The sequence below is a fragment of the Bos mutus genome, chromosome 7, assembly GCF_027580195.1.
Source record: "Bos mutus isolate GX-2022 chromosome 7, NWIPB_WYAK_1.1, whole genome shotgun sequence".
NCBI lineage: Eukaryota > Metazoa > Chordata > Mammalia > Artiodactyla > Bovidae > Bos > Bos mutus.
The window spans coordinates 84,681,443-84,700,647 of NC_091623.1; the positions used below are offsets into that span (position 1 = coordinate 84,681,443).

At 50.7% G+C, this 19,205-nt stretch overlaps 1 protein-coding gene across 1 annotated transcript in view; it reads right to left on the reverse strand.

Annotated features, from left to right (window-relative positions):
• The window catches only part of FSTL4 (follistatin like 4), a 435,848-nt gene that overhangs the window by 133,069 nt on the left and 283,574 nt on the right, over nt 1-19,205 (reverse strand). Inside the window, exons 5-6 of the mRNA XM_005890418.2 lie at nt 9,139-9,332; nt 5,808-5,931 (exon numbers count right to left, since the gene is read on the reverse strand). Of these exons, the coding sequence (XP_005890480.2) occupies nt 5,808-5,931; nt 9,139-9,332 (318 nt within the window). The remainder of the gene's footprint in view (nt 1-5,807; nt 5,932-9,138; nt 9,333-19,205) is intronic.

The following is a 19,205-nucleotide window of genomic DNA, read 5'->3' on the forward strand; positions in this document are numbered from 1 at the left end:
TTGAGGGCAGGAGGAGAAGGGGGCAACAGAGGATGAGATGGTTGGATAGCATCACTCAGTGGACATGAATTTGAGAAACTCTAGGAGATAGTGGAGGACAGAGGAACCTGGCATGCTACAGTGCCTGGGGTTGCAAAGAGTTGGACATGGCTTAGTGACTGAACAACAACCTTATGTGGTGGTTATTATACCCATTTTACAGTTAAGGAACTTGAAGCTCAGCTTAACCTCTGGTGAAGACCTGTCCAAGGAAAAATGGGTGGCAGAGGATGAGATGGTTAGATATCATCCCCAACTCAGTGGACATGAATCTGAGCAAACTCTGGGAGATAGTGGAGGACAGAGAAGCCTGGCATGCTGCAGTCCATGTGGTCGCAAAGAGTCACAACTTACTGACTGAACAACAACAATCGTTTTTATATGACTTGAGTGGTAAGAGCCCATTACTAACTAAAGCACTATTAATAAGCAAAAAAGCACCCAGATGGCTGGCCCATTGGCTTTGGCTTCAGGGGCACATAGCAAACTCACACAGAAGCCTTCTTGGAGGCCCTCTCCCTGCTGGAGGCAAGGAGAAAGCCCTTGGCAGGGAGTGCTGAGACTGACAGCACTTTCTGATACCAGTTTCCAGTGGCAGCTCCAGTTTAGCTCTTTTATGCCCTTGAGCAAATGAGGGACCAAGGTCAGGAAATCAGTGTTTTTCCCACTTGATTTGCAAGTCCTGCCTGAGGCAACCAGTTCCTCCCTTTGGGATTAGGGGAGTCACCCCACCAATGGTCGTAGCCTCTGCCAACACTGACACAGGTAACTGCACACAGGTAACTCTTGCTCTCCAAACTCAAGAGCCAAATAGATTCAGATAAAACTTTTGATGGACTCTGTGCCATCTGTAAGGAGATCAAACCAGTCCATCCTAAAGGAAACCAGTCTTGAATATTCATTGGAAGGACTGATGCTGAAGCTGAAACTCCAATATTTTGGCTAGTGAAGAACTGACTCATTGGAAAAGACCCTGATGCTGGGAAAGATTGAAGGCAGGAGGAGATGGGGACAACAGAGGATGAGATGGTTGGATGACATCACTGACTTGATGGACATGAATTTGAGCAAGCTCTGGGAGTTGGTGATGGACAGGGAAGTCTGGCATGCTGTAGTCCATGGGGTGGCAAAAAGTTGGACATGACTGAGTGACTGAACTAACTGAACTGATGCCATCTGAAATTTTGCTATTCAATATCCCAAACGGAGGAAAGGAATGGAGGAGTATAAAGTGGGATTTTACTGGCTGAACTTTCTGTCTGAACTCACCCTACATGGATAAGGGGCTGGATAGATTTGGGGGAGGGATAGTTGCTGTTGTTTTACTATCATGGGGTGGTGGTGAGGGCTATGATAATGGGTCTGGCAAGGCATCTGCCCTGTGCGGGCATTATTTGTTCCAGAGGATAACCACATGCTAGATGAACCCACAGTACCCTTTCATAATGCAGCAACAATGGCAGAAAAAACAGCTGTGAATTTGCCCAGTGACTACCTCCTCTGGTTTACAGAGTTGCCCTGGATACAGAAGTACCACAATAATCAGATTAAATCACTGTTTTCCTTTCTGCTGGCCTGGAGCTAAGGGAGGGCATCTGCCTCCCACACAGTTGGTCCCCCTGACTCAGGTCCTCCTCCTGTACACTGTGCATCCGTGACCCTCGGACGGTAATGCAGGAAGACCTTGATCCTATGGTGAGCCTGTCCTTTACATGTAGCACATTGCTCTCATAGGATTAATTAAAAGGACAAGTATCTTTCTAAAAAAGCAGAAGGAACTTGTAATGAATTTAAAGTGAGAGAAAAATCCTCATTTAAGCAATATGTTTTTTCCCACAATCCCAACCCAAGCATTCAGAAAAGTGCAAAAACATGCATTATTGAAAAGATTTTTAAGCAAGCAACTTTTTAATTCATTGAGATGAACAGACAGGCGGGCACGCATCTCGCTCACCAGTAACCCTGGCGCCTGGGTCTCTGTCTCACATCAGGGGTGGGAGGTTCTGCGGCTTGTTGGGGGTCGGGGGCGGGGCAGGAGGAGGAGTGAGGAGGAAGGCTTGGGGGACATGCTGAGAGGGCACTGGACCGTTAGTTCCAAGATCAGTCTATGATTTGGAAAACCAAAAGCAACCTGAGGAGAATGCTTAGGTGACAAATAGAGGCAGAGAGGGAGGCCAGCCTCACATTTCACTGCCATCATTGTACAAAGATGAGTGATTGGCAGCTTTTGTGACTTCCATGGTTAAGGGACCTGTCCTCTGCCCTCCTCAGGAGGTGGGGGTCACCTGTTCTGCAGAGCCAGGAGGAAGGTGCAGCACCCCACGAGCCACTCAACTGAGCAAGGCAGCTACCAGCCCTGGGGTTGCTGGCATTGCCCTCAGCCAGCTGCAGACAGTGGCAAACACCAGCACAGCCTGGGCTATGTCAGCTGCATGAGAAAATATGACTTAGGAGACTGCACACTGTCCCCCTCCCCCCCGGAAAAAAAAAAAAAAAACCCTTGTAAATATTAATACAACTCACTTCACCAGGGAAAAGCCCCCCAAATCCCATCCTTTAATAAAGTGGCTGAATCTGTGCTAGTCACCCTACATAGCCTGCCCTGCCTGGAACCCAAGGATCCTGGCAAAACAGAGACTAGAAAATGCAATTTTAAAGTCTCAACCTTTGCCAGCCAGTCAGCTTCAGTTTTGAAAATCAAATCCAAAATGTTGTTGCTGAAATGTCTGAGATATTCCTTTTTGCGTTTTAGAGAGATGTCTTTAATGCCCATTGATTTCTGGGTAATCAGTTGTACCTGTGTGTCTCATTTCAATTTCCTATTTAATATCCACTGGACCATAAATCCATTCCCAGAGCGAGGGGAGTTTAGAGTTCCTGTGACTTTGAAAGACCACTGATCCCGGGTGACTCTGCGTCTCCGAGTGCTCCGAGTGACTGTGCTGGGCCTTGAAAGCAGGGTTAACTCATTTTGTGGCTTCCTTAATGGCTGTGAGTTTACGTTTTATTGCATGTCTATTGTTTGGGTTGGGCTGTGATGAATGGTTTGGCTGCCCAGTTCAAAACAAGTCCAAGGCGACAGCAGAATCTAATTTGTTTTAAAAATGATGATTATAAGGCTTTTCAAATAATAATCCAGGAACAAGGAAACAGACAGCACATTGCTCTACATGGGACATACGACCAGAAGTGAAGTGAGGACGTTCCTCCTTTTCCACGGGCAGCTCCTGCTCTTAACAACCTTCACTAGGGAGGCCAGGGCGGCCTCTTTCATCAGGGGCAACAGGGATGCTGCCACTTCCTTGAAAGGAGAGCCAATAGCCCCTGCTTGGTTTCAGACCAGTTCCCAGGAAGGAAGTGGGCTCAAAGATCAGAGGCTTCTGTGACAACTGGTACCAGGATGGTACCCAAGCAGTGTCATTTTCTGCCTAGTGATGCCATTGTGGGACACTGGTGTGTGGCTCTGGTATATCCCCAAATCCTTGAAGTCCAGCCTTGGCCCCCAGCTTTGAAAATGCAGTGATCTTTTTCTTTACAGCTCCTTCTATAGATGGGGGGAGGGGGGTGTTGAGTGCATAAAGCATGCTGGGAATGTCTCAGAACTGACCCTGGAAAGCGTGCTGCTGTTCCTCTGATGAGAAAGGAAGCTCCACCTGCTCACCCTGTCATTGGCCTGACATCTACTCCTTTCTTGTTCACTTCCCGTGGGATTAGCATCATCAAGGGGGCTCTGTTTGAAGAAGGCGGATGGAGAGGAGATCCCGGGAGGTGGTGAGGGCAGGTCGGGAGGGAGGGTCTTGTCCAGCGTGTGCAGGTCAGTGCCTCACCATGGGCTCTCCAGAGGGAAAAAGAGCCCCCTCACCCTTGGGTAGCATTTGTGTTGTGTATGTAGACTTCTGTGTTGTAAACAGTCCTACTAGGGCTGATTTAAATCTCCCATCTATGTAACTGTTTGCCTTTGCAAAAGTCCTGAAAATATAACAATCATTGCACGAGCTAGGTCTCCAGAGTTGCCGATACTGCCACACATTTTAAAATTTAGAGATTCATTTCATGGAATAAGCTCCTCAATCCACAAAGCAAACACCTCCCAGGCAGATTGAATCTACCAGCCATTCACACCTTATTATGAACCACCACTTGTAGAGTTTAAACTGTGGGCATGAAGGAGGAGGCTGGGGAGCAACACAGTCATCATGTATCAAGCAGAGCCTGGGAACTGGGGCTTGGACTTTGGTCCTTGGTAAGAGGGATGCCGTGGACTGGAAAGGCGCAGCCTGCAACAAGCTCATGGACACTTCCCACAGGGAAGAATCACGCTCATTTCTCTCCTTTCAGGTCACATGCATACCTTTTCTACCTGCCACAAGAGCCCTTCTTGTCAACAAGTCATGAGGATGCCCCCTCAGGCCTGGTGAACGAAGTAACAACAGTACACAGAGATGCCGATATGAAGCAGGAACACCTTCCTGGAAAACATACTTCCAGGTAGAGAATGGGACCCAGGATGCCAGGACCTGTGGCTCAGAGTACTCAGGGACCCTGGGGGTCTCACCCCTGCTTCCTCAATTGCAGGGCCCACCGGAGCTGCAAGCTTGCAGGTCATGTTCAAGGTGCTTCATACAAGGTACACACGTTACCTGCTTTAAACAGAGCCTGCTCCACATGTTGTCTGACACAAAGGAGCTTCACGTCTTTGGGGCCAAGAATGTCCCCCTTGTCTCAAGTTAGGGTCCCACACTGCCTTCCATCTCCTAGTGAACTTGTCTGGACGTGTCTGGAGCTTCTTGCATCTCACATCTCCTGGAAGCCCTGTCCCAGCTCTAGCTATGGTTGACATGAGGTCATCTCTTGGAAGAGCACCTCAGGGAGAAGACCTGGGTCCCTCAGACACTGTGCCTGCTCACCATATGCACCAGTGGCCCCACAGAGGGTCCATTCTGAGCACATCCTCCGTTTTCAGGCAGAGCAGCCCCATTTCTCTTCTTTCTCAGGGACTCCACCACCTCTCATCAACCTGGACCCTCATTCTTCATTATCCTGCATTGTGACTACTCCTTTGTTTACCTGGCCAAGCCTCCAGAACCCTCCTGCAGGATCTGGCCCCAGGCAGGGTTCTCTGATGGGGCTGGGCCACTTCCTTGGGAGAACCCTAACATCTGCTCTGTCCAAGTGCAGTCACAGAATCCCCTAGCCATGTGAGGCAGTGCCTTCTTAATCATGCTTAAACACAGTCCTGGGTTCCTCAAATGATATCAACAGTGAGAATAACCTTCATCCAAAAGGAACAGAGCAAGTATCCCATCCCCCATCTCTGCCCTCCTCTTGATGCTAACGCTAAGTCATTTCAGTTGTGTCCGACTCTGTGCGACCCCATAGACGGCAGCCCACCAGGCTCCCCCGTCCCTGGGATTCTCCAGGCAAGAACACTGAAGTGGGTTGCCATTTCCTTCTCCAATGCATGAAAGTGAAAAGTCAAACTGAAGTTGCTCAGTCGTGTCCGACTCTTCGCGACCCCATGGACTGCAGCCTACCAGGCTCCTCCATCCATGGGATTTTCTAGGCAAGAGTACTGGAGTGGGGTGCCATTGCCCTCCCTGTACTCTTTCCTTAAATCTCAGGCTTGTTGCAAAACAAACTCAACTACTTTCACCTATAAAAGAAGCCAACCTTGGAAAACAACCAAAGACAGACTCCAGACCCTGACACCGTTTTGGTGAGGAAATGTCTTTTTGCTGACTGTGAGCCCCGACGGGGACCTGACTTACGGAAAGCTGTGTAGAACTCATGAAGGGTCAGGAGGCCGTCTTTGTTGTAGTCATCAAATCGGAGGAGGTCACCCGGCGAGCAACCCAGGAAGTCCTCTTCCAGGTCCTGCTCCTTCAGCATGTGCTGTGGGTGAAAGGGAGAAGGCTAGAGTCAGGAGTGAGTTCAGAGCTGTGGGCACTGTCAGGCCAAGTGAGGCTGCAGTCACCGTTTGGGCAGATGTGTCTGTGTGTGTGCCTATGGACTCCAGCAACAGCTCCGTAGGCCATGGGGAGCATCCAAATCTCTGTGGTGTTGTCTTGTCTGACCTTCTCCTTTTAGAGATGAGAAAACTGAGGCTCAGAGAGGAAAGGGACTTTCTCAAGGTCACATGGTGATTGGGCTGAGTCAGTATTAGCTTTCAGGTCTGTCTTTTCCCTGCCAGGGCAAACAGACCCTACATGATCTGAAGTGAGAAGGATCCATGTGGTCATCTGGTCTACCCCTTTGTGTTATAGATGGGGAAACAGGGAAGAGACAGGGGCCTGATCAAATAAGCCCAATTAACAGTGGCCATACTCAGTGGCTCCCAACTGTGTAGAGCTGGAAGGTCACTGCTCCATCAGTGTACCCCTCCCCGCCCCCTCCAACCCCCACCAATCTCAGGTCAGCACATCCTAGCCACAGTACTACTCCTGGGGAGAGGAAGCTGCTGTTCTATTGACCTAGGCCTGAGCCCCTGCTCTGCCTGCCTTGTCCTGCCAGGAACACAAAACACTACCCTTGGGATTCTGTTGAGGGGACCATGGGTGGGCCCTTGTGAACTCCTCTCTGGATGTGGTCTGGGCTGCAGGGTGGGGGCCTCCCTAGTAGGATCATTTGCATGTGGGTCTGAAACTAGAGTCTTGCAAAGAAAATGCTCAGAAGGAAATCTCAGAAGAAAGAAAATGATTTTATTTTGGGGGGAAGAGGGGAACAGAGGCATTTTCTCTTTATTTAACAGTCTCAGCTGGGCCTGGTATATTAAAGGCAATTTAATGTGATAATGTTAAAAAAATGACCCTTCACCCAGCAAATAAGAGTGTTCGATAAAAGGGAGATCAACCATAACGCCCGAAATCAATCTTCCAAAGATGGAAATTTCCCTTTGTCTATTTCTGTGCTGGAAATTGATTAACTTTTCATAGGACCTACAAGTTTTCCCCAACGCCTCTGATTCAGTGTCAAGGAAAGGCCCACTTTAGCTGGGCCCTGCTTGGCAGATTTATGAAATGGACTTTAAACACATTAAATTTTAAAGAGGAAATCATAGTCCAATTACCACGCTTGTTAATGGCTGCAGGTGCCTCAGGGCATGTCTCTGCCAGGTTAGAGCCATGCGCCCAGGAATGTTCTGTTTACCTGGCAACTACCTGGATCCACGTGGGCCTGGGGCACCGAGATCCCACAGTTGCCTGATGCCTGCCCTCTGGGCTCCCCATACAGCCTGTACTGTGGGGAATCGAACTGCTAGATGGCTCTTCTCTCAGATAACCATGACCAGCAGGACCTGGGCTCTCCCCGGAGCAGCGTGGGTCATTGGTGGGTCTCTGGTCCTGGCCCATGGGGTCTTAGCCATAGCTGGGGGCTGAAGGTTGATGAAATAGTGACATGAAGGCTGGTGTGTGTCTGGGAGGCTTCCTGGAGTGTGGGCCATGGATGGACTTGCCCGTGATGCCAGGTATGAGTGAGCAGAGCAGGGTCTGCAAGTGCCTTAGGATCTGTGGTTTCCCACCCAACACTGGAAGCCAGCTCTGAACTGGGTGGACCTGACAAGGGGGCCCTGCATGGGGAAATGTCTGGATAACTGCTCTACTCAGAGTTTTTGGGCACTTGCTGTCCCCACAGACCTCGAGAGGATCAGGTGGAGCTGGTGCTGGGAGCTGTCCTCCCAGGGGGCCCCGTGGAGTGTGAGGAGAGCTGGTCCATGCACACCTGGCACCCTGGCTGCATCTCAGGTCACCACATCCTAGGCAATGAGTGTGGCCGCAGGCAAACCATTTGATTTCCGCTTCCTCATCTAAAAATACCTGGTAAGTGGGGATAACAGGAGCACCTACCACACAGCAAAAGGCGGCTGAAAGGTTTACAGTAGAGGTGATGGTGACAAAGGGATGCTAACGGCTGTCACCCACTGAGAACGTACCACCTGCTGGGCACCAGGCTGAGAACTGCACACCTCTTTGCTCATCTAAGCCTCCTGAAGACCCCGTGACAGTCAGAGACAAGAAAAGGGGTACAGAGCCAGGCAGTTGTCTGCCTAGACCCGCTAGGTCCCCGCAAATGCTGGAGTTGGGTCTGAATTCAGGCCGTTTGACTGTAAAGTCTGTGTTCGTAGCTACTCTATTGAAGAGTGAGGGACATGCCTGTGTGGGGCACATTGCAGGTAAAGGGCCTCCCTTAGTGCCAAGCCCGGGGTGGGGCACTCTGTGGTCTCGGGGGCAGAGCTGCCCCAGGGTTGCTGACCTAGCCTCCCTCCATGTCTTTGCACCTGTTTTGGCTCTGAGACCCCAGGCTCTCAGACCAAAAACAGCAGAGCAGGAGCAGGAATGCAGACCCCTGGGCCCATCCAGCCCGCCTTTCCACCACCAGCACCCAACAGGCCTGTCCTGCAGCTGGTGTGCCTGCCGCCCCGGGTTGATCCTTCCTTGTTTCTTTTTGCTGCAGATGCTTATGGCCCTTGTACCACCTGGTACCTGGGTAAAGGGCCACACGTGCTGTGTTTGGAAGGGAGGCAAACCATAGGCTCCATCTGAGTGTTTTCTCAAAGGAGAGAGCAGTGCTTAGGGGGTGACCACAGGGCTGCCTGTGAGCCACAGGCTGGAGTGTGGGCTGCTGCTACCCAGGTACCACCACTGGTGAGGTCCGAGGGGGAGAGGACGAGGGGACAGCATGTTGCAGCTCCCAAAGCTCTTGGGGAAAACCAAATCTGCTTTCTTTGAACCTTCCTGCTGAGGACAGTAAAGGATTCAGGAAGAAAAGATTTGTTTCCTAATGAAAGCCTCAGAGCTCAGCCTGTGTACAGTGTGTTTCGCCAGCTAGCTCGGAGCTTGTTGGTAAATATTGGCTGAAGGTGGCTGGTGGTAAAGAGACACGGACATCATTTTGTTTGTCAGATATTTCCAAGTGTTCAACACAAGCTCTCTGACTCCTGGGAGATGCTTTCTCTTGCAGGAGAAAGGCCCCCTCAGTGTCCCATTTCAGAGATAGTGACAAACGACTCTTCCCACATGGGTCTGCTGGTTCTCTTTCTACACACCCTGAATGGAAAATTGGATCCCCCCGTAATGTGATTTCACCCAGTGCTGTACCCACCTGGGCCAGCTCAGAGGTGCCAAGGTGGCCGTCTCCATCTGCATCAAAGTCCTTGAACAGAGATTCCACCAGGAGGCGCTTCTGGGAGGCGGGGTCTTGTCTGCTGTCCCCTTCGTGGAGTGGCTGCAAGCGGCTCTGCAGTGCCAGAAGGACCTTCTTCAGGCGGGCGTAGTCGGCCACGGTGCACGGGTCACCTGGAAGAGAAGATGGGGTTACTCCAGTCAGACTCTTCCCCGGTCTTGAGAAGACCTCCCTCCATCCCACCACCCATCAGCAGTTACTAGGCACCTGCTAGACGTAGTGCAAGGTGCAGCCTGAGTACATGAGACCTGTCCATCCGACTGGCCACCAGTCCATGCCACAGATATTTACTGAGCACCAGATACAAGCGACACGTGATGTCAACGATGGAAGGAGCCTGTCGTTCACCCTGCACATGTTGATTGAGCACCTTCTACAGCCAGACACAGACTGATGGTCAGACAGAATGGGAGTCTTCATTTGGGGGATTTCACAGTGCAGCCCCACAGCAGCTTTAGGAAAGTGAAGTCACTCAGTCGGGCACGACTCTTTGCGACCCCGTGGAGAGTAGCCTGCACCAACTCCTCCGTCCATGGGATTTTCAAGACAAGAGTACTGGAGTGGGTTGCCATTTCCAATTCCACTTTGCAATGGCTCATCTTTGCCTTAATCCTACCTTAAAGGCTTCTTTGGAATCCGTGGCCTCATAGATCAGGGAGTTGCAGTTAACAGGACTAATAAGCCTTGCTTAAGATAATTAGAAACACTCCCAGAGCTGGATTACTTCAAGACGAACATGTATACACAAGCCCACGACCAAGAAACAAAAGGCAGCTTTTACGAAAGTAAGCCCAAAGCACACAGCCCATTGCTCTCAGGTCTTTCATCACGGCTGTGCTTGGTCCATAGCATCAGAACCACACAGTATTTTGGCAAATGAGGCCTGTGATACACTGTGACATGATGTAGTTTAACTTTGCTGGTAATGGGCCATGGAGATGTTCCCCACCCACGGGGCTGTGAGCAGAGCAGGGGAGCACTCCCTGCTGCCCCACTTCCCCTCCTCCTGGGATGAGGATGAAGGATGTACCCCACCTCCTGGCTTTGCCGAATCCTGGAGCACAGGTGTGGGGTCTTCCTCATCCATTCCAGGTTCAAGCCAGAGTGCTGCTAGCAAGGGAGTGTCTGAGGTCTAGGTCTTTTCACCTTAATTTCAAGGCCAGCTTAGGGCAGGCTGTGTCAGCTCAGGGCTGGAGAGCCACGGCTCTGTGGTCTGCCGGGTTTGAGTCCTGGTTCTGCGGCTGCCTGAGTGTGTACCTTGCACAGGGTGTGTCAGTGATTTCATCTGTGAAGTGGGGGAGAGCAGAGCCTCCCACACAGGGCTGTGAGGAGGGTTAATAAGACATGCACATGATAAAAGGCATGGGACTGGCCTAGCACTGAGTAAGGGCTCATAAAATGACAGCTACTCTCCCCTTTGTCATTATTGGAACCAGAGTAGCTGAAGAGCAATAAACAGGGAGCTGCTTGGTGGGGACAGGGCTGCTGGGAAGTCCATCTGTCTCTCTCCCTCCCTCACTGGACAAGCCTGGATGGTCCGACCACTTTCTCTTGTGCTTGTTTGTGTTTCTAGATCTTCTTTCTTCCAATTTGGGGTCAATTGATTCTTGTCAGAAACAGATGTCTGTTACCATTTCATCCTGCATGTTTATTTAGAAAAAAATCAATTGCTGTGTTCAATATAATCAAATCTATCTGCTCTCTAGGAGTTTCCGTGGTCTGACAAGAATAGCTCTCCCACCCCTCTTTGGCCTGGTAGCATATCCATTCCTGGGAGCTCGTAGGGCCTCCAATTGGTAAACCTGATTCTCAAGTCTGCACAGTGAAAATCACAGCCATGTTCCACAGCCACACACTCCTGCCCAGGGTCTGTCCTCGGCTTCCTGAGCTGGACAAAGGCCAGTCTGGGGAAATAAGAGGAAGAGGTTTGCCCAGATCTTGGTGCCTAGCTCCCCAGAGGATAAAACCAGTCCTGGCAAGTGGCAGAAGCTGGATGCAGTGTATGAGGGCAGAGAGATGCTTCGGTGGAGGTGGCAGTGGAAATGTGTGGGGGATCTGCAGGGGCCTGGAATGGAAGGCCTGTCAGGCTTTCCAGGGGACAGGCGTTTTTGCCCCAACACTGGGAAGCTGGTGTTCACAGCAGATGGATGTGGGATTGATAGAAGGCTCAGTTCAGAAATGCTAGCATACCATTAGGCTCCCCCCGCCTCCCCAAAAGAAAAGAATACACCTGAAGGTTGGAGCAGGCTGGGCCAGGTCGGATGGGCAGAGCTGTCTCATCTTCCCTATCTCGGTGGGGCACAGATCTCTGAGCTGCCTGCTGCTCTAGGCCAGGGGTCCTCACGCGGCTAGACAGCACCTCCCACTCTGGTGGCCAGGAAAACCAGCTACGCAGGTCCTGTCGGGTGGGCTGCAGCAACCTCCCCTGGCTCACCTCTCCCATCACACCCCTATAGTTCACTGTGAGTTCATGGAGGCTTCTCCACCCTGGCAATGCCCAGCCCATGCCTGCTGGTCAAGAAGGTATATACATGCCTAGAAATAAACTCGGCAGAAGAGGTAGGTGCCTCAGTGTCCAGGGTCAGCTCCCTGAATCCCTGGTCTGGCCTTCTGCTAGGCTCATGCCACCCATGCCTTTTCCATCTTTTTACCAGCATCTACTCACAGATTCTGTGCTCTGTGTTGGGCGGTACTTTGAGTATACAATGGAGCTTTCTGTCTTGGGCATCAAGGGTGCCCATGGAAGGAGAGCTAATGAGGCCAAGGTAAAGGAAGTCTCGCTATGGATGAGCCCCACAGGATGAGGGATCTGTGGGCACAGGAGGCCGGGGGAAGGGATTTCTGGGTCACAGGGGTCGCAGGTATAGGATCCAGCAGCACAGTGTGTTCAGAGTCCCAAGGAGGCGGGTATGGCTGGGCCGGAGTAGGGCAGGGAGCAGGGCTTGGATGAGGCTAGAGGGAAGCGTGGAGCTGGGGCAGGGTGCCAGGCCCAGCAGATCGCACTTTGCCAAACTTGCTCTGTCCCTTCCTTTACTGAGGCCCTCACTGTGCCTGGCTGCTGCTGGGCATGGAGGTCCTAAGACAAACCCTCTGCTCCTAGAAGGTGATATTGAAATCCTTCTTTATCCCAGGAGCAGTTGTGCTTTACATGAGTCTCAACCTGGAATAAATAAATCATTGCCTCAAGGTTCCCGGCTCCTCTAATACCTGTGTAGCTATATGGGGGCGTGAGCCTCAGAGGAAGGGCACGTGATGGTGGCATTTCTGTGCCCATGGAGATGTCACTTCAGCTTCCACAATTCAGCCTCTTTCAAGACTTTTGAGGCTTCATTTCCAGCAAGGACTGCCCTCTCACAAGCCCTCCCTTTTGGTCTCTAGGATGCACAGCTTCTGAGAGAAGCACGTGAAAGTGCTAGTTCACCAAGTCCCAGCTTTACTTTTTCATTCACAACCTCCTGATCACACGCTGGGGTCAGAGGTAACGGCTCCCTGAGGCGGGGTGTGGGCACCTGTGAGTCCTTGCACAGCTGGCCTTCAGCTAAAGGGTCTCGCTCTGCTGCCAGTTTGAAATCTCTGTCTTATTATAAAAGGAACACACGCATCAAAACAACAACAAAACACTTGGAAAGTGCAGATAAATATAAAGAAAGAAAGTAAATTACCCATGATCTCTTTTCCAGAGGCTGGCCAGGCTGGGGGTGAAGCCTAGCCCTCAGCACAGGCGACCCTGAGCCAGGAACCAAGCTAGCAGAGCCCTGGCTGGCCTCATGTGATGCATGGGTCCTGAGGCCTGGCCTATAGCCTCTGTTTTCAGATCTCCTTCTCCCCTTAATAAATATAGGCAAGAGCTTCGATACCCAAAGGTTGGGTGCTTCTCATTATTATGCAGGTCATTTCCGCACACCCACCTGGCAAGCCAACTGGGGACTTGAGGAGGTTGGGGTGTGGAGGGAGAAACAATCTCATTAGCCCTGGCCACACAAATGTGCTGCATGCGGGCGGTGTTTACTGCTCCCCTCAGTGTTCTTTACCCACATCTCTGCCCGGCCTACTCATCTCTGCATCTTGGCCACAGCTGAAATATCACCTGATCTAAACTAGCCCTTTGGCTTCATAATTCTCTGTGCTCTGCATGTTTGGGGGTGGGCCTGGTCCCAGGGAGGGACCCTGCCCCTTTGGAGGGAAAGTCCCTGGAGGGGAGTACAGCAGAGGCTTGGGGACCACAGCACTCTTCCCCAGTGCCCATGTGGGGGCTGACCACGATGATGGAGAGTGGGCTGACTACAGGAACCTGGATGGGGTGTTGTCAGCGCCGTGCACATCCCGCTGTGGGACCAGACTGGGTAGTCGCGCACATGGTGGGAGAGTGTTAGGTGACTGTGAACGTGGTTGAGTCCTGTGGCTCCAGGGCAGATCCTCTCATCAAGAAGCCAGGGTGACTGGGCCACCCTGTAACAACCTTTCCTTGGGTCTTCAGGCAGACAGGCTTCACCATAGGCTGTGACACCTGACACCAACTCCGCTGGTGAGTCCCTGCAAGGCTGGACGAAGCACTGGACAAGGAGTCAGCAGAGCAAAGGAGATCACAGGCTCTGCCTTTGCGTGGCTGTGAGACCCCAGGAAAGGCAGCCACTCCTGCCTTTCTTGCCCCATTTCCTACCTTAGAATGGGGACAATGAACACCTTATAGGGTCCAGACATAAAAGGAAACATAATAGACCTTGCAGTGTCTGCATGATTGCCAGGCCCGAGGGCCTCTCTGCATGAAATGCCCTACATGAGCCACAGGGTGTGGTGCATTTATCTCTGTCCCCTTTACTGATGCCCAGAGCCTAGTACAGGTGGCCAGTAAGTTGGTGAAGACTTCCTCCTGCCTACCCGTCCCCATGAACGTTTCTGCTCTGGGGCCTCTCGGGGAGGGAGGCTCACGTCCTCCAGCCTGGCAGTGATGAGAGTCCCCAACAGGCCCTTTGAAGGACTCAGCCATCCTCCGCTGGCCGGGGTGTCCCCCATGCAGCAACACTGGCCCCGCTTGGCCAGGCCCCGGCACTGGCCTCGGGCTTCCTGCTGGCACGTGTGTGTGGGGGCTCCTTCTGCTCACAGACCGGGCCTGTTTTGGCAGATAAAATATTGATCAGCTTGCTGAGGAGCCCAGAATGTGATCCTATTTTCATGTCAGAACTTGGTAATGAACTACATTTATCAAGCCCGTTCTCCACGAGAAAGGTCAGCTGCGGATCTGGCTAAGTTGTTATGACACCTCATTAATCTAGTTCCCTCAATAATTGTCCCTCTTTGAAGATTCTAATGTTCTCCCATTCCAGCCACACTGCCTCCACTCTGAGGGAGATTATTACAGCAGGAGCACAGGCACGTCCGCATTTAATTTTTTGAGCAAAGAGAGATAGGACGCAGGTAGCAGCCTCTGGAATTGAACGTCTATCAAAGGCATGCTTTCTCCTGCAGAACAAAGGGAAGCAAGGGAGACACTGAATATTCCATCAGCCACATGCGCCCCTGCCAGGTTGGCCTCAAAGGAACGGTCTTTGCTGTGGCAGGCAAAGCTTCTGGGCACAGATGTGGGAGGGGCTGGTGGCTCCAGAGTCGGGGAAAGGGATGTGGCACAGCATGGGCAAGGAGGGGGAGAGCCAGCCAAGTAGCAGAGAGCTCAGATTCTAACAGAGAGGGAGACAGGCCATGTGGTCAAGGCCCTGGGTCTGCCCAGGGCCTGGATACTGGGGGGACGTGGAGGCAGGAGAGAGGGCGGACTGGAGAGTCCTGGCATTAGGAATAGAGGTAGTAGGGAGACTGGAGAGAGACCATCTCTGCTTGCCTCCCTCACCAAGCCACCCCCATCTAAAGACGTCCCTGTGCACTGCCCCATTCTTGTCTGTCGTGGTCCTTTCCCCAGCCTTCACTCTGTTATTCATACACTGTTGGCATCAGGCTGCCCCATTACATGGGAGCCCCTTGAAGCCAGGGCCATGCCTTGTTGTAGGTGTGATGCCAGCACCTGGCCCACGCATCTGCATGCAGAAGGTGCTCATTAAATGTCTGCTGACTGGACAAAAGTGTAATCTTGGTGGATAGTTGCTACAGCCCTGTCCTGAGGAGGAGGACAATCCCAGCCACCCCGAGGCATAGTGACTGAGGTCTGGAACTCTGGAGCGGCTGGGGGGCCATGCCATCCATCATATCAGCTCTTGGCTGCAGGGGGCATGACACATGAGTGTGTGAGGAAGCCCCAGTGTGTGGTTTGTGTCATGCTCACTGCCAGGGGCATGGATCCTACCTCACTAGTGGGGGCACCCCAAAACCTGCAGCAGTAGCTCCAAAGAGTCTAGCACAACAAGCCTGGGAGTCATGGTGGCAAGGAGGTGGGGGGCCACAGAGAGGCTGTCACCCTGCTGGACACGGGGTCACATGGGAGTGTCTCCTCCAAGCCCCTCTAGGGAACACACAGCTCTTCAGGACCTGCCACTGGACGGGAGGAGGATGAGAGGGTCTGGCCTCTGGTTCTGCCATTGCTGGTCAGGACAGTCCTGGACAGCCCTGGGAAAAGGCCAGGCAAGGGGCTTCTGCTTGGAACAGTGCACAGGTGGGGAGGCCTGAGGGTGAATTCAGTTGTGGCACAGCTTCAGGAAAGGTTCAGTGCCACACGAGGGTTCTAATCAGTAACTGAACACAAAGCTGACCCTGGGGACCCTCCGAGCTCCAGGAGAATTTACATGTGGGTAGAACTGGGGGGAGTCGGGGCTAGGGGGATCCTGAGGCCCCTGTGAAGACAATCCCCCATGGCCTCCGGGGTGCTGGCCCTTCCCTTACTGAGGCAGCCTTACACTTCAAGAGTCCCTGGCAAACCCCTAAATTTATGGGAGAGGGGACTTCAGGACAGAGGTTACTAGATATCATGAAGAACTCTTCTGCCATTAGCAGGAGTCATCTCACTTGGGGATGGGTGTGAGCTAAAGAGCAGGGGGATGGGAAGGAAGAACGTGCCCAGTGGGGGCTGGTGGGTCATGCTCTGAGATGCCACCACCTGGGGGAGGGCAGCTCCCTTCCTGAGCTGCACACAGGCTGTCCCTTCAGAAGCCACACAGCAGCCTACCATGCCCTTGAGCCACAACCTCTGGACTCCAGTCCTTCCTGACCAGGCCAGGCGGCCCAGCCCCTGGGCTCAGAGGACCCTCAGGGGTGTGCCCACAGTCTCTTGGCTGCTGCTGGGTTTGCTCACGGGCAGGCTCTGCCCCGACCCCCACCCAAGCATCTGCCTCCCTGGTTCCCACACTATCCCCAGCTGGCCTGAGAAGTAATGTCACTGCTGAAGACAAAGCTGCCGTCTTCACCACCAAAGCAAAAACTCAGCTTAATCGTCTGGCACCAACATCACAGCTCAACATGCTGTGTTACATGGGCCTCAGTTGCAATGTGGCATTCTGAGGTCTATTTTGAAACTGCTAAGCTGTGCAAAGAGCAAGAAGCATTTTCCTCCCCTGTCTAATTTATGAGCCGCCATAACTTTACTGGAGTTTAGCTTAAGAGGAACAGATGTTTAATTTGATGTAAATTCATGAACATTAACAATCTTTCTGCTGCCATTTCTGGGAAAATTCAATTAACAATAAATACCAAAACCAATGGGTTTATCTTTAGGATACGTTTTTGCTAATAGGTGATATAGTTTTACTGATAGTGTTGACCAAGCCACAAAATTCTGACAATTTCTAGAGATTGCTAAGCACACATGATATGGTCCCCTCACAAGCCCCAAACAGGTGTACTCAAAGTCATGCCACCTGGTGATCCTCTGCTGGCTGTCCCTTGGGACCTATGACTTCTGAGCAGATGGGTCACTGCTGCCATACTCAGGTCCTCTGGGCAAGTGTTTACACCATGGCCTGAGCTGCAGTTCCTGAATACCCTCTGACAGAAAGCAGCCTGCCAATTTGCTTCCCTTTCCTGGAAGGCCCTTTCTTCAAATCTGGCTTTACTGCCAAGGTCCAGCTCTAAGGAGGTGCTCTGTCCATTTTGTTGGTCATAGCAAACACCATCTTCCAAAAACAAAACAGATGATTCTACACATGGACATCACCAGATGGTCAATATCAAAATCAAATTGGTTATATTCTTTGCAGCTGAAGATGGAGAAGCTCTATATAGTCAGCAAAAACAAGACCTGGAGCTGACTGTGGCTCAGACCATTAGCTCCTTATTGTAAAATTCAGGCTTAAATTGAAGAAAGTGAGGAAAACAACTAGACAATTCAGGTATGACCTAAATCAAATCCCTTATGATTATACGGTACAGGTGACAAATAGATTAAAGGAATTAGATGTGGTAGACAGAGGGCCCAAAGAACTATGGATGGAGGCTTGTAACACTGTACAGGAGGCAGTTACCAAAACCATCCCCACAAAATAGAAATGCAAGAAGGCAAAGTGGTTCTCTGAGAAGGTCTTACAAATAGCTGAGGAAAAAAAGAGAAGCAAAAGGCAAAGGAGAAAGGTAAAGATATACCAAACTGAATGCAGAGTTTCAGAGAATAGCAAGGAGAGATAAGAAAGTCTTCTTAAGTGAACAATGCAAAGAAATAGAGGAAAACAACAGAATGGGAAAGACTAGAGATCCCTTTATGAAAATCAGAGATACCAAGGGAACATTTCATGCTAAGATGGGCACCATAAAGGACAGAAATGGCAAGGACTTAACAGAAACAGAAAATATTAAGAAGAGCTGGCAAGAATACATGGAACTATACAAAAAAGGTCTTAATGATCTGGATAACCATGATGGTGTGGTCACTCACCTAGAGCCAGACATCCTGGAGTGTGAAGTCAAGTAGGTGTTAGGAAGCATTACTACGAACAAAGCTAGTGGAGGTGATGGAATTCCAGTGTAACTGTTTCAAATCCTAAAAGATGATGCTGTGAAAGTGCTGCACACAATATGCCAGCAAATTTGGAAAACTCAGCAATGGCCACAGGACTGGAAAAGGTCAGTTTTCATTTCAATCCTAAAGAAGGGCAATGTCAAAGAATGCTCAAACTACCATACGATTGTGGTCATTTCACATACTAGCAAGGTAATCCTCAAAATCCTTCAAGCTAGGTTTCAACAGTACATGAAGCGAGAACTTCCAGATGTACAAACTGGATTTAGAAAAGGCAAAGGTACCAGAAATCAAATGGCCAAGATCCATTTGATCATAGAAAAAGCAAAGGAATTCCAGAAAAACATCTACTTCTGCTTCATTGACTATACTAAAGCCACTGACTCTGTGGATCAAAACAAACATGTGGAAAATTCTTAGAGATGAAAGACCAGACCACCTTACCTGCCTCCTGAGAAGCCTGTATGCAGGTCAAGAAGCAACAGTTAGAACCAGACACGGGACAAGAGACTGGTTCAAAATTGAGAAAAGAGTATGTCAAGGCTGTATATTGTCACTCTGCTTCTTTAACTTATATACAGAGTACAGCATGCCAAATGCCAGGCTGGATGAATCACAAGCTGGAATCAAGACTGATAGGAGAAATATCAACAGTCTCAGACATGCAGATGATACCTCTCTAATGGCAAAAAGTGAAGAGGAACTAAAGAGCCTCTTGATGAAGGTGAAAGAGGAGAGTGAAAAAGCTGGTTTAAAACTCAACAACCAAAAAATGAAGATCATGGCATCCAGTCTCATCACTTCATGGCAAATAAGATGGGGAAAAAGTGGAAATAATGGCTGATCTTATTTTCTTTGGCTCTAAAATCACTGTGGATGGTGACTGCAGCCATGAAATTACAAGACACTTGCTCCTTGGAAGAAATGCTATGACCAACTTAGACAGCATGTTAAAAAGCAGAGACACCACCATGTTACAGTCCACATAGCCAAGACTATGGTTTTTCCAGTAGTGAGAGCTGGACCATAAAGAAGGCTGAGCACTGAAGAATTGATGCTTTTCAACTGTGGTGCTGGAAAAGACTCTTGAGAGTCC